Source organism: Mya arenaria, chromosome 10 (genome assembly GCF_026914265.1).
Source record: "Mya arenaria isolate MELC-2E11 chromosome 10, ASM2691426v1".
In the NCBI taxonomy this organism is placed as follows: Eukaryota; Metazoa; Mollusca; class Bivalvia; order Myida; family Myidae; genus Mya; species Mya arenaria.
In genome coordinates this window covers 38,380,631-38,402,055 of record NC_069131.1, presented here as the reverse complement: position 1 = coordinate 38,402,055, position 21,425 = coordinate 38,380,631, and the positions used below count along the sequence as shown (strand labels likewise).

At 38.2% G+C, this 21,425-nt stretch overlaps 1 protein-coding gene and 1 long non-coding RNA gene across 3 annotated transcripts; one reads left to right on the top strand and one right to left on the bottom strand.

The window, feature by feature from the left end:
* Positions 1-719: 719 nt before the first annotated feature.
* On the top strand, positions 720-11,579 carry LOC128204258 (copine family protein 2-like). 2 transcript variants are annotated; one of them, XM_052905663.1, is made up of 7 exons: positions 720-867; positions 3,244-3,392; positions 3,810-3,910; positions 5,728-5,844; positions 7,637-7,768; positions 8,879-8,984; positions 10,821-11,579. In XM_052905663.1, the coding sequence occupies exons 1-7, from the start codon at positions 833-835 to the stop codon at positions 11,027-11,029; spliced, it is 849 nt and encodes a 282-aa protein (XP_052761623.1). In that variant the 5' UTR covers positions 720-832; the 3' UTR covers positions 11,030-11,579. The 2 variants fall into 2 exon arrangements, with proteins under 2 accessions (XP_052761623.1, XP_052761624.1); XM_052905664.1 differs by lacking the exon at positions 720-867 and adding an exon at positions 1,245-1,290.
* A 2,992-nt stretch (positions 11,580-14,571) lies between these two features.
* Positions 14,572-15,710, bottom strand: LOC128204266 (uncharacterized). Its single transcript, XR_008256142.1, has 2 exons — positions 15,579-15,710; positions 14,572-14,731 (listed from the first exon to the last, which is right to left on the bottom strand). It is a non-coding gene; the product is annotated as an uncharacterized LOC128204266 (long non-coding RNA).
* Between the last annotated feature and the right edge of the window lie 5,715 nt (positions 15,711-21,425).

Genomic DNA, 21,425 nt, shown 5'->3' with positions numbered 1-21,425 from the left:
CGCTTCCATAACAAGCCGACTAGTCTACATGATCACTTAATCAGTATATACGATATACGCTTTCATAACAAGCCGACTAGACTACATGAACACGTCATCAGTATATACGATATACGCTTCCATAACAAGCCGACTAGTGTACATGATCACTTAATCAGTATATACGGTATACGCTTCCATAACAAGCCGATAAGACGACATGATCACTTAATCAGTATATACGATATACGCTTCCATAACAAGCCGACAAGACTGCATGAACACAACATCAGTATATACGTAATACGCTTCCATAATAAGCCGAATACACTACATGGCCACATCATCAGTACTAGGCTTCCTGACCAAATCACCAGTTTATATGATAAACGCTTCCATAACAAACCGACTAGACTACATGATAGTGTTACCACTATTTATGATATACGCTTTCATAACAAACCGACAGCTCTACATAACAACATTCACTGTATGTACGACATACGCTTCCGTACTTCACTGTTACAGGTCACGTTTTTTTTTCTTTTATCTTATCAGGTATGTAATACCGATCTTGTCTTTACCGTGTTAAACTTAAAACACAGTTTAAAGTTAATTTTTCGCTAAATATTTCGCTCTGGTTAATTCTGTAACTTAAGAAATAATAAAAAAAAACTCAATTGTCAATAGTATTTTGAATATAAACAATGCTACAAATGTTGAACGGTTGATTTAAAGTGTATCTGATTTTGGACAAAAACCTATCTTTCGTGATAGGAAAGGATTTGTTTCTTCCTTTTTGATAAAGGAATTGTTCAACTCAGTGAGATTTGAATTTTGTCAACTTTAATATATGGCAGGCGAGGTCGGAGGTAGGAAATCTGGAAGGTAAGATTTTAAACGTTATAGATTATGTTTCAATGATAATGCGTTTAAAGCTTTAAGGGTTAATTTAGAATTAACTTCCATCATTTACCTGACTTTAAAACTCACTCCATTTCAAGTTATGCCGAGTTTTACGGGTCGTTTTATAAAACTCACTCCATTATTATGCTGAGTTTTACGGGTTGTTTTTAAACTCACTTCATAATTATGGACTATATTAACCTATGTGTATACAAGGTTAAACTCACATTCGAATGGTACTGTACTCAGTATGTATAACATTATTGTGAAATGTTCTGTACATATCGATGGATTTATGCGAAATGGTTCTAAGTGACATTAAATAAAGAAAAAGGTGAACCTTTTCGCTTTCACCCCTCGATGTGGAGTTTATTGATGAAACTAAAATTCGCGTATCAACTACAGGTATAAGATATGTAGCTTTTCAAATTTGCAAAAATACAGTATACAGCAAATATTTCAATACACTCAACGATATCTTAAAATATCATTTAAGGCTTTTTTTGATAAATGCACACTTTTCAATCAACGCTAAGTTCATTGTTTATACATGGCCTATGGTCTTGTATCACTTAAAAGGCAAGTCGTGAATTTGTTTAAGATTTCGTCTTGTTTAAGGTAGCTTTGCTATGCTTAACCGCAGCTGACTGAAACTGTCGCCTTAAAGCTGCACTCTCACAGAATGATAGTTTTGACAATTTTTAGTTTTTGTCATAGAATCAGCTGATTTTTTAACCAATACTGACATTAGAACATATCACAATTATTTGGAAAACTCCCGAAAAACTCATTTTTCATAAAGCGTTAGTACCGCTTTTATCCATAAAATAGCGATTTTCGAACATAAATATGAATAACTGCGATCTGATCTATTGTCAGCAGTCTTGTATCACTGGTTTTCAGACATTTACGCAAAATTTGGTTTATTACAAGACAAAAGAAATGTTGTCAAAACGGTCAATCTGTTAGAGTACAACTACAAAGGTAGAGTGTTAGCGAATGCAGTTTAAGCCTTCTATAAGTGACCTACCACCCACCACCCACCCCTCAACTGTGTATAGTACTCAACCTCTGTTTATTAATCTTTATCTACTTGCCTTGATCCCTCTTATCAGATCTCCGATCTGCGTATCCTGTTAGAAGTTTTATAATGAAAATGGAGTCTAAATGGCCCTGAGCCAATGAAACAAATACACAGAAAATTGGCCCCTACTGTGACACCAGTGCAGATGCACAGCAGGGGATTAAAATGCCACACATTCCTTAAACTAGGCCTTTAAGATATTTCTCGCAACACGTATACAAAAACATGCTTATCATGGACACGGCGTGTCAATCTAGTTGATTCACAATTTGTTCAATGTGTGATCTATTCCATACATGTTCGAGGGACGATCAATAATTACGTAGACTGGTCCCATCTTTTTTATACTACTTGCAACATTTTTAATTGGTACCATTTGAAAGAGTAAACCTTTTTCTATTGGATGCTTTGATTAGAATAGCATAACATAGCATGACATAGCATAGTGAGAAACAACTTGATAAAATGCAACATAGTAACGCGCTGTCGGCCCAGATGACGTTTTGTGGTACGTATGCTGAAATAAAATCTTAATAAAATAAATATCAGCTGCATAAATTCTTAAAAAAACGGAATTTTGTTTGACAACGTTTCGGCTCATACAAGGTGGACCGTACTGTCATCTTCAAAATCATGAGCATTGGGAGCAGCTTTAATGCAGGGTTTTGTGAACCTACCGGCACTAATAGCGAATTTAGGGGGAGGGGGCGCACCACCCTAAAATAGTCCAAGTTTACTCTTTATGGCAATATCGGAGAAAACAGTTATACTATACGCGCATTCCGGACTAGATATTGATTAAAAATACCCCAACTCCCGTGCCAACATTTTGGTAGGGACGGCCGGATGTCAAAAAGTTGTGTGCCTGAGTAATCCCCTCTCCCATCGGATCCGTCCTTGAAAGACAATATTAGGTCAACTGCAATCAGGCTACACGAACAAGTACAACTAATGTTTCGCAATCACTCTCTTATTACCACATTTAACATTTTAATTTTTAAACAATATCAGGCAACACCGTCCCTGGTTCAAGGCGGCTGGTACGACATACTGACCCAGTATCCCTCTATACAATAATAACTGGGGTTATTTTTCTATACAGAAAAAAAAATGTTATTGTTTTTTGTTGTACAAAAATGTTTATTTCATGCGGAGGTCATGGACTGCTAAAGCGACGGTTATAACGGGTTTGGGGGATGAAGGGAAGGTGGTGGGAGTGTTTACTCGTGACCTGAAAAGTCGTCGTTCAAACGCAACTTTCGTCTCGATTACAGGCGTTCGGTGTTCCTGGAGTCGATGAGCGAGTGTGAGGATGTTGACGAGAAAGTCATGTTCCGGACAATTGCAGACAAGTTCCAAACTCTCAAGGAGGTTACCACCGCCATACAAAACGTCGGCCTAAAGGAGTGCGGCCTTATATTTGGTAGGCATCTACACCGGCATTATTACTTCCATCACTACCATCATCACCACCATCATCATCATCATCATCATCATCATCATCATCATCATCATCATCATCATCATCATCATCATCATCATCATCATCATCAAAACCACCACCACCACCACCATCACTAACAATAACAACAAAAATAAAACAACAACAGCACCACCTGCACCACCAGCAGTAAAAACCACCAGCACCACACACCACAAGCAGTAAATGCAGTAGAAGCAGTAGCAGCAGTAACAGCAGTGTTTCAGTTACGAAGTATTTGCCGTATTCAATATCGTCTTCATTATCGTATTCAATATTCTTATCATCATTTTCTGCATTTAAATCAGGGTTAGCCAGATACCCATCACTACATGTACTCATACGTGTACTATCATCCAGGTATCGACTACACGCTGAGCAACCGTATGCAGGGTAAGGACACGTATGATGGCCTTTCCCTCCACGACGTCCAGCCGTCCAGGACCAACCCTTACCAGGAGGTCAGTTTGTAGGAGGAACACTCTGTTTAAATCACGTTTAATTACACGTTATAGATACAGTACGAGATTTTCTACAAAAGTGTCCTTTAACTGACATAAGAAGCTGTTTCGCTAGGACGAACACCAATTTTGTCCGAGGCGAAATTGGTCTTTGTCTTAGCGAAACGGTTTCTTAAATTACGTCTGTAAGAAGAAAAACACGAGTAACCGTAACTGACATATACGACGATAAGTGCATTGCATATATAAGTGAGCAAATAAATGCATTAACAAATAAATAAATACAGACTGATAAGTAGATAAATAGCAATATTTTTTAGATTATTACCACGGCCTTTCTAATTACAATGTATCGGCTAGTGGGATTACTCGAAATTATCGTGCACGGTATTAAAGATAACTAAAACTACTGATTGTTCTAGGGATTGTTAATGACAGTTCTAGGGGTTTCCTACTGATTGATCTAGCGGTTGTAAATGACAGCTCTAGGGATTGTAAATGACAGTTCTAGGGGTTTCATACTGATTGTTCTAGGGGTTATAAATGACAATTCTAGGGGTTTCCTACTGATTGATCTAGCGGTTGTAAATGACAGTTCTAGGGATTGTAAATGACAGTTCTAGGGGTTTCCTACTGATTGTTCTAGCGGTTGTAAATGACAGTTCTAGGGGTTTCCTACCGATTGTTCTAGGGGTTGTAAATGACAGTTCTAGGGATTGTTAATGACAGTTCTATTGGTTAGTACTTATTGTTCTAGGAATTGTAAATGACAGTTCTAGGGGTTTCCTACTGATTGTTCTAGCGGTTGTAAATGACAGTTCTAGGGGTTTCCTACCGATTGTTCTAGGGGTTGTAAATGACAGTTCTAGGGATTGTTAATGACAGTTCTATTGGTTACTACTTATTGTTCTAGGAATTGTAAATGACAGTTCTAGGGGTTTCCTACTGATTGTTCTAGCGGTTGTAAATGACAGTTCTAGGGGTTTCCTACCGATTGTTCTAGGAATTGTAAATGACAGTTCTAGGGGTTACTGCTGATTATTCTATAAATTGTAAATGACAGTTCAAGGGATTACTGCTGATTGTTCTAGGGATTGTAAATGACAGTTCTGGTGATTACTGCTGATTGTTCTATGGATTGTTAACGACTGTTCTGGTGATTACTGCTGATTGTTCTATGGATTGTTAACGACTGTACTGGTGATTACTACTGATTGTTATAGGGATTGTTAATGATAATTTCTAACAATGTATATGATCGTTCGGTGATCATGAATAGATACTGTACACAATTGTGCCCATAATAATAACATGTTAATAATAGAAGATACAGAGAGTGTTAAAGGGACTGTACACCAGATTGGCACCAAAAAAGTTTTTATTCTGTAACGAATCTCAGGACAATTATCTAATAGAATGTGTTACGCTTTGATATCATAATTGTAAAAAAGGTACCAAAGTGTAAAAAATGCAGTCCAGCGTCGTATCCACAGAGCTACGACGGCTTACTCTATTTGGGTGACATAATTAAGCTATACATCTACCTCGGTAATATCACGTGATAACACCGACTAGCCAATCACGCATAAGGTATGAAATCTACCTGGTAGACATACCCAGTAATCTTTTTTTTTAATGGAAAAATACGAAATACCTGCTATTAAAACTTAAATAAATTATAAACTATGTGGTACTTCAGTTAGTTAGTTTCAATGCATTGTACACATCGATGCCAAGTTTATGTCAGTTTTCGACAATTTTCTCTTCTTTTCGCTATTTTATCATACGGAGTACAGCCCCTTTTAGGATTTTTACAGGTTATTTGTATACTTGGAGAGACCCTGGAACCTTTTGATGATGACGGAATCATCCCGGTGTACGGATTTGGGGACAGGATTGTGAAGGGCAAGGGAATATTTCCGCTCAAAAAGGACGTGAGTATAAATATCGCCATTACCTGAAAAAAATAACTTTAAAAAAACACTACAGTTTCGTATACGAAACAGACCACGGGTTCAGATAAGCAGCAACAACCATTAAATAAGTACAGTCGAAACTGGCTATGTCGAATTATGCTATCTCGATGTTCTAATTATGTCGAAATATTTTGAAATGGGTTGGGTTCGGTTGGAGATATTTGGTATTTCGGATACATCGAATTTTCGTTATCTCAAAGTATTCCCCGAAGTCACAACAATTTTGACATATCGAGTTTTTACTGTAGTAGCTATTGCAGGCGTTTTAACTGTTCCAATTATAGTGGGTTTATACCCGTTGATGTCATTCGGAACTCCTCGTCCATTTTCCATCGAAAACATACCCGGCTACATACTACACAGATTAGCGATATTTATTCTTAAAGCAAATGAACATAGAGATGCTTATTTAAACGTTCCGGGATAAGAAATTTACTCTCATGAAAATTATGTTAAAATATGTACTCTAACTTTGCTAATATTTGCTCAATTGCTTTTTGTTTACTCCATTTATGTTATCATATGTATTGTATGTGCATGCATTACTAAATATCCCTAATGTTTATGATCATAAGCTGTATATGCTTGTATCTAAATAAATATTCTGTTCTGTTCTGTATACCAGTACATCAGTAAAAGTTGCCCGTAAACTTTTATATTTCAGTGTTTTAATTATGTATTACAAAGTCTAAATTGATTTTCTTTACGTAAATAATGATGATTCACAAGAGGTAATTCATTAGGTTTAATTGCTAAATTGAAATTACTACGCGATCTACTTACAGCGTAGTTAAATGTTTAGTTTTTGACATTGTAAATCGTCCATATACATCCTAGGCATTCGGAGCTCCTCGGCCATTTTTATCGAAAACAACCACGGATGGTAATGGGCGGTTTACATTGTCCGAAATCGGTACACTTTAACAACGCTGCAAGTAGATGTTTGCAATAATACACTTCACTGGCAATCAGTTTAGATTTAGATCTACATGTACAAGCTAAAACAATACATTTAATTAATGATATAATTCAATAATTCACGAACTACTTCGACTGATGTACCGGCATACATCCGAGGTTGTTTTTGTTTAAAGAAAAATGGCCGAAGACTTCCGAATGCATCCGAGGTTGTTTTTGATGGAAAATGTCCGAAGTGTTCTGAATGCGTTGGAACATCACCATTAGTTATAAAAGTTGTAGAAGATCATACAAGAAAGAAAACTATGAGAGTATATAGTATCATGCAGTACAAGAAACAAGAAACAAACTCACAAACTCAATTTGACAAAAGCAGTAGCAGGAGAAGAGAAATGGCATTCATTTGGGAAACAGTATCAAAATCAGGATATTTAGGTCACCTTAAGCAGCCCGGGTTCGATTTCCCGGCCTGGGCGCATGTGACTTTGGTTTGTGTTCACCAAGCCGGACAAGTCGGTTTCCTCCTGGTACTCCAGTTTTCCCCACAACACAAGACCTCACTCTCGTGTAAAATCGTGCCAACGAGAGTGATTAATACAATGTTGTAATAACTTGTTTCACATTATCGTTTTAAAATAAATAAGTTTAAACTAAAATCAGGAGATTCTGGAATGATACTAATTCAGGTTGAGGAATCACGTGACTTAATGGGGTTCTCACATGAGTCGCCACGGGTCACAACCGATGTAAACAAACAATTATTTGCCCTTTATTTATAAATAACTTTTTTAACAGAAAGATGTGAAATTTAGTTATTGTTTTCTACCTGCAGGGTGAGTGTGACGGTTTTATGGAAGTCCTGGACGTATACACGGAAGTGACTCCCTCAATCAAGCTGGGAGGCCCGACCAATTTTGCCCCCCTCATACGGCAGGCTGTGGATATCGTCAAGGACAAACAACAGGTATCAGGCTTCACTTGGTTTCTTTGAATATCCTTATAGATAATAATTACCTAATGAAGCCTTACTGATTTGACTGAATACGACTATCCTACAACAGAGGTGGATCATAGCCTCGACCATTATCCAATAGATATGACCGTGGAAATAATATGTGTCTTAAACAATAGTCCATCATAGCGGCGTCAATATTGAAACGTGTTGTATGTATTTAAACCGACGATGGGCTTTTAAATTGAATCCATTGCGAAGAGTATTGAGTTGTTTTCTTTTAATTGTAATCTTTTTCCATGTTTCTTCAAACCGAAATTAGGACACTTAACAAAAAAATCATTTCAGTACATTGTTATTGAGTGGGTCTACTTAGCGTTATGATAAATGAGTTAATCGCTGGCGGCCTCATCACATTTTCGTTTATCTTAAAGTCTTTTCCGTAGCTTGCCGGAGATTGCCGATTTGATACGATTGTCTATATTCATTCTAATAAAAAGGTCAGTAAGCTGAGGACTGAACATGGCTAACAATAGCTTAACGTATTAACTAAAGACAACGAGACTATAGACATTTGGTCTGTCTTGCGTAAATAAAAAACCGAAATATAATCAAATCTTGTAGTCAAATATGGTCGCCGTCATGTTATAATTAATGTTCTACATAAAAGCTGCTCTCTCACAGATTAAACGTTTTGACAATTTTTATTTATTTTTTGTCTTGGAACGAGCCATATTTTTGCGAAAATTCATGGAAACCAGTTATATAAGACTGCTGTCGAAAATTTAGATCGCAGATTTTTATATTTAAGTTCAAATATTGATGCTTTATTCATTTTTATTAAACCGTTAGTAACGGTATAAGCAATAAAACATTGATTTTTGAACGCGATCTGATCTTTTGTCAACATTTTTTTTTTATAATTGGTTTGCAGATATGAACGCAAAAAAATTCTCTTTCCAAGATTTAAATAAAAATCTTGAAAAACGGTAAATCTGCATGAGTGCAACTTTAAAGTTGGTTTCTATCATTACAACGCCAGTTCTTCCTAGTGACTATTGCCAATGTAATGATGTGACGCATTTCACAAGTGACTGACTTTTATTTCCGGTAATTGCGCAGTACCACATACTGGTAATTGTCGCAGACGGCCAGGTGACAGACGAAAAGGAGAACATCCAAGCAATCGTGGAGGCGTCCGAGTTTCCACTTTCCATCGTTGTCATTGGTGAGAGAAAAAAGTTGCCTTAGAGCTTATGGTAGCTTCGATAATGAGTGTGTGTAAACCACGTTATTAATTACGACATAAATGCTACGTAGGAATGCAACATTTTGCTGATAATTGGGATTCAGGGAAACGTGTTCATCATCATTTGGGCATCTGTATGTTTCCCTACCATGAGCATAGATGGCAGTATCGGCCAGGGAGTATCGGTCATGTAGGGTCAGGGAGTATCGATCAGGCAGAATCAGGGAGTATTGGTCAGGCAGGGTCAGAAAGTATCGACCAGGCAGGTTCAGAGAGTATCGGTCAGGTAGAATCAGGGAGTATCGGTTATGCAGGACCATGTAGTATCGGTCAGGTAGGGTCAAAGAGTATTGGTCAGGTAGAGTTAGGGAGTATCGGTCATGCAGGACTATGTAGTATCAGTCAGATACGGTCAGAGAGTATCGGTCATGCAGGACCAGGTAGTATTGGTCAGTTAGGGCCAGGTAGTATCGTCATGTAGGGTCAGGGGGCATCGATCATGCAGATATAGAGAGTATCGGTCAGGGAGTATCGGTCAGACAGGGTCAGGCAGTATCGGTCAGGGAGGTCAGGGAGTATCAATCCGGCAGGGTCAGGTAGTATCGGTCAGGTAGGGTCAGAGAGTATCAGTCAAGCAGTATTGGTCAGGCAGTATCGGGCAGGGAGTATCGTTCAGGCAGGGTCAGAGAGTATCGGTCAGGCAGGGTGAGAGAGTATCGATCAGGCAGTATCGGTCAGGGAGTATCGGTCAGGCAGTATCGCTCAGAGAGTATCGAACAGACACGGTAAGGGCTTGTCGATTAGGCAGGGTCAAGGAGTATTGATCAGGCAGTGGCAGAGAATATCGGTCAGGGAGTTTCGGTCAGGAAGTATCGGTCAGGTGGGGGTCAGAGAGTATCGGTCAAGCAGTATCGGTCAGGGAGTATCAGTCGGGCGGGGTCAAAGAGTATCGGTCAGGCAGTATCGGTTATGCAGTTTCGGTCAGGCAGGATCAATTAGAGAGCATCAGTCAGGCAGTATCGGTCAGAAAATATCGGCCAGGCAATATATGCATAATACGATTAAAACAGACTTATGTTTTATATAATTAAATCAAACTTTGACCTTCACTGATCGATATTGCAAGCTATGGCCACGAGTGTGCGTCTTCCACTAATTGTAAAAATGCTAATGAATATAGCTCACAGTGGGTGTTAAAATTTCTTTCTTTCAAATCGGTGAAAGGTAACCGATACCTTTGAGTTGTACCTTTTCATCTCCGTTATTACTGGGAGATGTTTGCTATAGTGAGATACATTACACATACACCTCAGGGAGGCAAGTGTCTCTAAAGTTTTAAAAAAGGTACAGATTTGAAAACAATAACACAATCCTTACATTTAGATTATAGTATATCGATATTGTCCATATTGTAAATATATTGTAAAGGACGACTTTCACTTTCTTCTTTATGTCCATTGTATTAAAGTTTTAACATTATATTCTATTCTGCAGTCGAACCACATTGGTTCGAACTCGTTTGGCTCGAATTCATCGTTGGCTCGAATTGGATGTTAAAAACCCATTTCTTTCAACTAACGGTAATAACTCCCGCTTGCCTCGATTTTTTTAGAGGCTCGAAGCATTTTCGCCGGTTCCTAAGAATTCGAGCCAACGCGGTTCGACTGTACCTTTGGTTTCGGAATATAATGTTCCATCTAATTTTGAAAATGGCATTTTACATGCTAGTATCTAACTGTCGTAATGGTCTGAACAACGCTATTATAAAATTATGGTATACGAGGCATGGGCATTTCACGACTCACCTATTTTCAGGGGTAGGGGACGGACCCTGGGACATGATGAATGACTTTGATGACAAGATATCAGAGCGAAAGTTTGACAATTTCCAGTTTGTGGATTTTAACAAAGTGAAACAAGGCGCGCGGAACCCCCAAGCGGCCGTTGCGCTGGCGGCCCTGATGGAAATCCCCGACCAGTACAAATACATTAAGGACTTGGGTTTGCTGGACAAAATAGTGTGAATACTTTGTCTGGGAATATGAAAGGAAACATGTCTTCTATAGACGCTGGAAACAGTTTCTGTTTAAGTTTTGTATTGTTTTAGTGCAATTTGGTTGGCAGCTACACAATCTGATTTAGAACTAACACGAGTCTTTGCTGGATTTATACTGCAATACACATTCTCTTTCAGAGTGTTAAAGAGACTCGTTAATGGTGTGGGACAAAAATAACTTTCCCGGTAATGCATCTATAACACGTGTTTTGTAAATATTTTACTCTTTGATACCGAAATGATATAGAGAAAAAATGTAATTGTAGTATGAAAAATATTCTGGTACTAATGGTAAGCAACCCATTCCGGTAAGAGTCAATAAAATATAACGAATGATACATAAGTTGACGGATATTTTAACCTTTATTAAATACATTTGTAGCAATACGTGATTATGTCCATCAACCAGCATATGGAATAGCTGGCGCGTATACATATGTTACGTGCTTTATTGAAGTAAAGAAAACATTCTATATCTCAGAAAAAAGAAGTTGTTGATACAAAAATATTATTGAATGTCATAGCATAGTTGTTATGTTTTTCATAACATGATGCCTATGTCTTAATGTGTTTCCTTCTATAAATAAAGTTATTATTATTATTATTATTATTATTATTATTATTATAGCACAATAAAAAACATAAACGGCACCCAGAAATACCTATCCGGTGTGCACTTATAAATTTTCTTGGGCGTGGTGGTTTTGAGTTTATTCTATTCGCACTCGAGCGAATTGCTTATTCTAATTTTGATAAAGACAAAATCCTAAAAATCATTTTCATATTGTTCACCATTTTAACATTTAACCCCAATAATAACAATAATTTTTTCAAGATATATGATGTGTCTGCATATGAGGTAGGTAATGGTGCTATTTAATCTCTATTAAGTACAGTTATTCTGGTATTTTTATTGATAAAAACAAATTCCAGAAATTCATACTTTTGTTTACATGTTTCATCATTTTACCCAAAAATCACCTTTGGTTTTCTATACTTCTTATTTCACACACAGAAGATATTAAACGCCACAAATATGCAAAATTCTTTTTGGGGAATTTTCCCCCTTTAATTGAATGATATAACTTTTTTTCATTTTTGAACTTTGTGTTTATTTTTAATATAATATTGGCTAAAGTTTATTTCACTCAGATATGAAGCATATATATAATACTATGGACGTTGCGTACGTTGTTGGCGTACATCGGGAATTTGTTAATTTTTTTGCAACTCAATGCTTCATGAAATTTGTTATAGAAATACGATTGTTGATATTCTTATATGACAAGAAATCAATGTGCGACTAATAGCGAATACAATTCTTACTGAAACAGTTTTTGGTCTTTGCTTCAGAATCAGCTGATTTTGGTTCCACTGCCTTTAATTCATTAATATAAGATAACGCACACTGATACAGTTCATAATTGTTTGAAAAACTCGCGATATTTTTCATTTTTCTTTGAGCGTAAGTAAGGCTCTTAAACGTAAAACATCAATTTTCGAAAGTAAATATGAAAAACTGCGATTTGATATTTTATCAGCAGTTTTGTATATCTGGTTTCCAGACAATAACGCATAAAAATTGCTCATTCAAAGACAAAAAAAAACAAATCGGTCAATCTGTGAGAGTGCAGCTTTAACAAAAATGATACTTTTGGAATCCGCATCCTTTGTTTGAAATTTGTTTGCGTGCGTGCGAATTTGATTCAAAGATCTGTCATTTAATCACAGAGGACAAAACTATAACTAAATCCCTCGACCACTGTTCGAACACACTTCACATTATACCATCTTTATGAATATCAACAAACTAATGCAAGCTGTTACGAAATATTAAAAACTAATGCACGCTGTTTTGAACACCTAACTTTGTGCAACCTGTTTTGAACACATATAACTTACTACCAGCTGTTTAAAACACTTTCAAACTAATGCAAACTGTTTAAAACACTTTCAAACTAATGCCAGCTGTTTTAAACACTTTTAAACTAATGCCAGCTGTTTAAAACGTTTCAAACAAATGCCAGCTGTTTTAAACATTTTTAAAATAATGCCACTTAGGTAAACCTTGTTTCCACAAAAAAACGTCCGCTCGGGTAATGAAAATTTATCCCACCTCAGATAAGTAGATCCAAAAATTCAACCATTCTAGAAATTCTTATCCTGGCCACGGGCAAAGAAAAAACAAGTACCCGAATGGAACTCCTTTTTTAGTTGCATCATGCAATTAACTCCTTTGTTGAAGACTCATGTAAACCTTGTCTTATGGCAATATTCAAAATGCTTATTTATTATTTTAGCTTCAAATGACACCATAAAAATAGTCTTTACGCACCATTCAAGAAATAAAGCTGCAGTCTCCACTTAGAACTATTTGAAGACCGATTTGACTTTTAACATAATCTGAATCACTGCCCGCATATCAATGACAATCACGAATTATCACATATCAATACGCATTTATTTTCACTACGCACAAAAGAGTTCTAGCAAAAAAATTTTTTTTCTTTTTTTGTTTAACTGAGGTGGGAGTAAAAGCATCTTCCATAACCGCTCGTGTAAGTTCTGACTTTTTTCCTCAGGCCTAAAATAAGGAGATGGCCAAATTGAAAATCCTTTCCCTGTCCACGGGCAAAGTACCCGTATGGAACTTTTTTCACTACGTACAGAAGAAAATATAGAGTATTACTATAGTTCGTTTAAACGAGGTGGGAAGAAATGCATCTACTGTGGTCGCTCATTTAAGACAGGTTCATCCCAACCAAGCTCGCAGGATTTTCTGTGGAATCTCGGTAAACCTCGTTTCCACAAAAAATAACGTCTGCTCGGGTTGGGATGAACATTTCTCCCACCTCAGATTAGTAGATCCAAAAATTCAACCGTTCTAGAAATTCTTCTCCTGCCCACGGGCAAAGATAAAACAAGTACCCGTATGGAACTCCTTTTTTAGTTTCATCATGCAATTACCTGCTTTGTTGAAGACTGTCGCCTGTAGCATCATGGAAACCTTGTCTTATGGCAATATTTAGTATGCTAATTTATTATTTCTAGCTAAAAATGACACCATGAAAAAAACTGTTCACGCACCATTCAAGAAATAAAGCTGCAGTCTCCACTAAGAAGTATTTAAAGACCGATTTGACTTTTAACATAATCTGAATCACTGTGCGCATATCCATGACAACCACGAATTATCACATATCTATACGCATTTATTTTCACTACGCACAAAAGAGTTCCAGCATTTTTTTTTTTTAATTTTTCATTTTTTGTTTAACTGAGGTGGGAGTAAAAGCATCTTCCATAACCGCTCGTGTAAGTCAAGTTCATACTGACCCACGCGCTGGGTGGGTTGCGGATACTCATTAAACACCGTTTTCGCAAAACACTCTACGCTCGGGTTAGGATGAACCTAAATTACACTCTCGGCCATGGAAGGTTCTTATAATCTTCTTCGACAATATCCAGTTTTCATATAAACATGTGATTGGATAAATAGAACAAAACATCTAACGTTTTATGTGTATATGTATTTATTATACACACATGTCTTTCAAAACTCATTGTACGCGGTGACAGTGGCAAGTACCCGCCTCGCATGTCCATTGGCGTCCATTGTGGTTGCAATGATGGGCCGGGCAGTCGGCTGGAGCGGTACATGTAGGGTTCGCTGTAAGGAACAAGTTGTGTAGTTAAGGCTACAGTCGTACATTTAGGTGCGCTTAAAGGACCACGTAGTGAAGTTAAGGCTACATCGGTACATGTATGGTTCGCTTGAAGGAACAAATAGTGTTAGCTGTAAGAAACAAGTGGAGTTATTGAGGTTATATCGCGCAATATCACAAATAATTCAATTGTTTTAATTTGCCGAAATGGATAAATAAAAATCGAAAACAATAATTGAATATTTTTCCCCCCTTAGTATGTTTTCCTTAAGATTAAGACTGTCAGGAAGAACTCGTATCTCATTTTCACACAAAAGGTGGTTTCGGGCCTCAAATCCCATGACTGGCCACATTTACTTTACTCTCCTCCAGAATTATTGAAATTATACAGATCGAGCGCAGCGGTAGTGGTTGGAGTATCTGTTTTGCACCATATTTAAATTGATTGGTTTTAAAATGACTCGCTCGTGGTTTGTAAAATACACATTTTCTTTTTAAGTACGAAATAAAGTGTGGCAAATCATTAAGAGGGTTTAAACAGAAATACCAAAAGCTTGAACCCTTCAGCAAATGTTGATATCACTGTTTTCAGATGCATGTCCGGTAAAACTACTTCAGTGTGTGTATACCACGTAAACCACGTGGTATACACACACTGTATTTTTTGGGTCCAAAAACATGAGCGAGTCACTTTAAAAAGAAGCGTACGTGTAAGTAAATTTGCGTTAAATTGTATCAGTACGTTATTTATTGGACGGTAAGACTTCCGCCTTCTGGTTTCCGTTCCGATATGAGAATTATAACGAACGAACAAAAAAAGCAACCAGTCCTCATTTATGATATAATACTTACGTTCACATTCGCACTGGTGGCTCTTACAGATCTCATGGTGAGTAGAGGCACATACTGTAACGGTGCTGTTGTGACAATCCTGGTTGGTAGCGCAATGCTCCGCGCTCACCGTAGCTGAATAAATATGGCCATTTTAACATTACTATCAAACATACTATCGTGTTGAGTAGAGGCACATACTGTAACTGTGCTGTTGTGACAACCCTGGTTGTTAGCGCAACGCTCCGCGCTCACTGTAGCTGTATAAATACGTCCATTTTAACATTACTATCAAACATACTATCGTTGTGAGTAGAGGCACATACTGTAACGGTGCTGTTGTGACAACCCTGGTTGTTAGCGCAACGCTCCGCGCTCACCGTAGCTGTATAAATATGGCCATTTTAACATTACTATCAAACATACTATCGAGGTGAGTAGAGGCACATACTGTAACGGTGCTGTTGTGACAACCCTGGTTGTTAGCGCAATGCTCCGCGCTCACTGTAGCTGTATAAATACGTCCATTTTAACATTACTATCAAACATACTATCGTTGTGAGTAGAGGCACATACTGTAACGGTGCTGTTGTGACAACCCTGGTTGTTAGCGCATTGCTCCTCGCTCACTGTAGCTGTATAAATATGGCCATTTTAACATTACCATCATTTTTAAAATACAACCCACATGTCCAGCCAATGAAAGTGCGGATAAGTACAAGACTTGATCAAAAAGAATTTCAACTTCCGTGGGTGTTTAAAGGTCCACCTACTGCCACTCATCCGATACACACTCCCCCGCCATGCAGGGACGAACTGCTGGTAAAATCCCCGCCATGCAGCGAAGAACTGCTGGTAAAACCCCCGCCATGCAAGGACGAACTGATGGTAAAATCCCCGCCATGCAGCGACGAACTGGTGGTAAAGTCCCCGCCATAGAGGAACAAACTGCTGATAAAATCCCCGCCATGCAGGGACGAACTGCTGGTAAAATCCCCGCCATGCAGGGACGAACTGCTGATAAAATCCCCGCCATGCAAGGACGAACTGCTGGTAAAATCCCCGCCATGCAGGGACGAACTGCTGGTAAAATCCCCGCCATGCAGGGACGAACTGCTGGTAGAACCCCTGCCATGCAGGGATGAACTACTGGTAAAGTCCCCGCCATGCAGGGATGAACTGCTGGTAAAATCCCCGCCATGCTGGGACGAACTGCTGGTAGACCCCCCGCCATGCAGGGACGAACTGCTGGTAAAATCCCCGCCATGGAGGAACAAACTGCTGGTAAACCCCCGCCATGAAGGAACGAACTGCTGGTAAAGTCCCGTCATGGAGGGACGAACTGCTGGTAGAACCCCCGCCATGGAGGAACGAACTGCTGGTAGAACCCCCGCCATGGAGGGACAAACTGCTGGTAAAGTCCCCGCCATGGAGGAACAAACTGCTGGTAAAATCCCCGCCATGCAGGGACGAACTGCTGGTAAAATATCCGCCATGCAGAGACGAACTGCTGGTAAAATCCCCGCCATGCAGGGACGAACTGCTGGTAAAATCCCCGCCATGCAGCGACGAACTGCTGGTAAAACCCCCGCCATGCAAGGACGAACTGATGGTAAAATCCCCGCCATGCAGGGACGAACTGCTGGTAAAATCCTCGCCATGCAGGGACGAACTGCTTGTAAAACCCCCGCCATGCTAGGACGAACTGCTGGTAAAATACTCGCTATGCAGGGAAAAACTGCTGGTAGAACCCCTGCCATGCAGGGATGAACTACTGGTAAAGTCCCCGCCATGCAGGGATGAACTGCTGGTAAAATCCCCGCAATGCAGGGACGAACTGCTTGTACAATCACCGCCATGGAGGGACAAACTGCTGGTAAAATCCCCGCCAATCAGGGATTTATTTATTCATTTATTTATTTTCATTTTTTTTACTTATTTTTTTATTTTTTATTATTCAATTCATGCCTAATTTGATAATAATATTTTCCGCAGTTTGTCGTTGAAATTAATTAATAAATTTAATAAATTGTATTTTGCAGATTTATGACCCACTGGCCATGTGATTACGATAACAAATGATCTACGCGCGACATGCACTAATTGGAAAGGCCATAAAGGTACCCGACAAAAAAGACAGTGCGGACACTTTTACAATATATAAGGTGCCACCTTTCAATATAAAATCAACATATATTAGTTATGCACCCCATTTCTTCGGTAAATTGAAACAGTCGTCTGTGGACTTATTTGATATAGCCTCATGGTTATATATATATGTATAAAGTCCAAACATTAGGAGTGAACCCCTCCCCTCATATTGTATATGCCTCATGGGTATATATTTGTATATAGTCCTAACATTAGGAGTGAACCCCTCCCCCCATACTGTATATGCCCCATGGGTATATATTTGTATATAGTCCTAACATTTTACTTATTTTTTTTATTTTTTATTATTCAATTCATGCCTAATTTGATAATAATATTTTCCGCAGTTTGTCGTTGAAATTAATTAATAAATTTAATAAATTGTGTTTTGCAGATTTATGACCCACTGGCCATGTGATTACGATAACAAATGATCTACGCGCGACATGCACTAATTGGAAAGGCCATAAAGGTACCCGACAAAAAAAGACAGTGCGGACACTTTTAAAATATATAAGGTGCCACCTTTCAATATAAAATCAACATATATTAGTTATGCACCCCATTTCTTCGGTAAATTGAAACAGTCGTCTGTGGACTTATTTGATATAGCCTCATGGTTATATATATATGTATAAAGTCCAAACATTAGGAGTGAACCCCTCCCCTCATACTGTATATGCCTCATGGGTATATATTTGTATATAGTCCTAACATTAGGAGTGAACCCCTCCCCCCATACTGTATATGCCCCATGGGTATATATTTGTATATAGTCCTAACATTAGGAGTGAACCCCTCCCCTCATACTGTATATGCCCCATGGGTATATATATGTAAATAGTCCTAACATTAGGAGTGAACCCCTCCCCTCATACTGTATATGCCCCATGGGTATATATATGTAAATAGTCCTAACATTAGGAGTGAACTCCTCCCCTCATACTGTATATGCCCCATGGGTATATATATGTATATAGTCCTAACATTAGGAGTTAACTCCTCCCCTCATACTGTATATGCCCCATGGGTATATATATGTATATAGTCCTAACATTAGGAGTGAACTCCTCCCCTCATACTGTATATGCCCCATGGGTATATATATGTATATAGTCCTAACATTAGGAGTGAACCCCTCCCCTCATACTGTATATGCCTCATGGGTATATATTTGTATATAGTCCTAACATTAGGAGTGAACCCCTCCCCTCATACTGTATATGCCCCATGGGTATATAATTGTATATAGTCCTAACATTAGGAGTGAACTCCTCCCCTCATACTGTATATGCCCCATGGGTATATATATGTATATAGTCCTAACATTAGGAGTGAACCCCTCCCCTCATACTGTATATGCCCCATGGGTATATATATGTATATAGTCCTAACATTAGGAGTGAACCCCTCCCCTCATACTGTATATGCCTCATGGGTATATATTTGTATATAGTCCTAACATTAGGAGTGAACTCCTCCCCTCATACTGTATATGCCCCATGGGTATATATTTGTATATAGTCCTAACATTAGGAGTGAACCGCTCCCCTCATACTGTATATGCCCCATGGGTATATATATGTATATAGTCCTAACATTAGGAGTGAACCCCTCCCCTCATACTGTATATGCCCCATGGGTATATATATGTAAATAGTCCTAACATTAGGAGTGAACTCCTCCCCTCATACTGTATATGCCCCATGGGTATATATATGTATAAAGTAAACATTTAGGAGTGAACCCCTCCCCTCATACTGTATATGCCCCATGGGTATATATATATATGTATATAGTCCTAACATTAGGAGTGAACCCCTCCCCTCATACTGTATATGCCCCATGGGTATATATATGTATATAGTCCTAACATTAGGAGTGAACCCCTCCCCTCATACTGTATATGCCCCATGGGTATATAATTGTATAAAGTCCTAACATTAGGAGTGAACCCCTCCCCTCATACTGTATATGCCTCATGGGTATATATATATGTATATAGTCCTAACATTAGGAGTGAACCCCTCCCCTCATACTGTATATGCCCTATGGGTATACATATGTATATAGTCCTAACATTAGGAGTGAACCCCTCCCCTCATACTGTATATGCCCCATGGGTATACATATGTATAAAGTAAACATTTAGGAGTGAACCCCTCCCCTCATACTGTATATGCCACATGGGTATATATATGTATAAAGTCCAAACATTTAGGAGTGAACCCCTCCCCTCATACTGTATATGCCCCATGGGTATATATATGTATAAAGTCCTAATATTTAGGAGGGAGCCCCTCCCCTCATACTGTATATGCCCCATGGGTATATTCATCATATACGGGGAAACTAAACATTCCCGAACACTAAGCGTATACGGGAACACAACATGTCCGTGTTTCCATTTTGTATGGGTAATGTTACTTGTATATTTCCGCACATCTATAATATACGAGATTTGTACACGCCAGTGTAATCATCATGTACGGGAAACTAATTATTCCCGAGCCCTAGCCGTGAATTTATCCACCCAGCATTATCGAATTCAATTTTTGTGTACCATATAGATGTCATTGTAATTTCTTCCAAGACTGTTAAAACACATAAAAGCTTATGTACGTGAAGTTAGCGGCCTAGCGGCTTAGCGGCGTGAAGTTAGCTGCCTAGCGACGTGAAGTAAGCGGCCTAGCGGCCTAATATGGTATCTTATTTTTAAGCATGGATACATGGCTTTTCTTCTTAAACAATGATATATTAATTGTTTTTATGCACAAAATATCAATTTGGAGTGATTTTCAATATTTGTTTTCAAAAACGTCGATCAAACATTCATATATTTTTAAGAATGCAAACATGCTTTCTCTTCTAAAACAATGATATATTTGCTGTTTTTATGCACAAAATATCATTTTCCGGCCTAGCGGCCTAATATGGTATCTTATTTTAAAGCATGGATACATGCCTTTTCTTCTTAAACAATGATATATTAACTGTTTTTATGCACAACATATTAATTTGAAGCGATTTTCAACATTTTTTTCAAAAACGTTGATCAAACATTTTTCTATTTAAAGCATGCAAACCTGCCTGCTCTTCTAAAATCATTAGTCTGAAGCGATTTTCAACAATTTTTAAAATAAGTCGATCAAGCGATTCAGCGGCCTAGCGGCCTAGCGGCGTGAAGTTAGCGGCCTAGATTGATCATTTGTGCATATAAACAACAAATATATCATTGTTAGAGAAGATTCGTAATGTTAGTACTTATTAGTAATCAGTCAATAAAAAGTGTTCTTCGTTTAGCATAGCTCTTACTTTCATGATTTCGTTAATTTTGCATGGAAATTGAGGGGAATTTTATTAAATATGACTTTAATTTAAAAATAGCCTTAGATGCTTGTCCTGCTAATGTATCAAAAGTTGTTGTAAAAGAGCCTCCACTTGTAAAGACAATACCCAAGTATGTACAATTTCTGACTATCTCTAAATTTTGCCTCTTATATAATAACATATCCCCACAATGCACCATTTCGATCTAGAAATTGTTAACAATTTCTTGAGGGATAACCCCCAAAGCTTCCTGCCATAACTTAAAACAAAATAATTGTTTGTTGTGAGACAGGGGTGCATAAGTTGAAATGCAACACCCGTATACTACGCCCCCTTTAATGTCAAGTCCTTGTACTTCCCTATGCAGGCGCATAGCTAGGGTCAATT

Bases quoted from the DNA above. Each gene is read 5' to 3' on its own strand.
- LOC128204258 (XM_052905663.1), top strand. From the start codon at position 833: ATGGCAGGCGAGGTCGGAGGTAGGAAATCTGGAAG. The intron at 3,393-3,809 runs GTAGGCATCTAC...ACTATCATCCAG, and splicing joins GGAGTGCGGCCTTATATTTG to GTATCGACTACACGCTGAGC. The intron at 8,985-10,820 runs GTGAGAGAAAAA...ACCTATTTTCAG, and splicing joins ACTTTCCATCGTTGTCATTG to GGGTAGGGGACGGACCCTGG.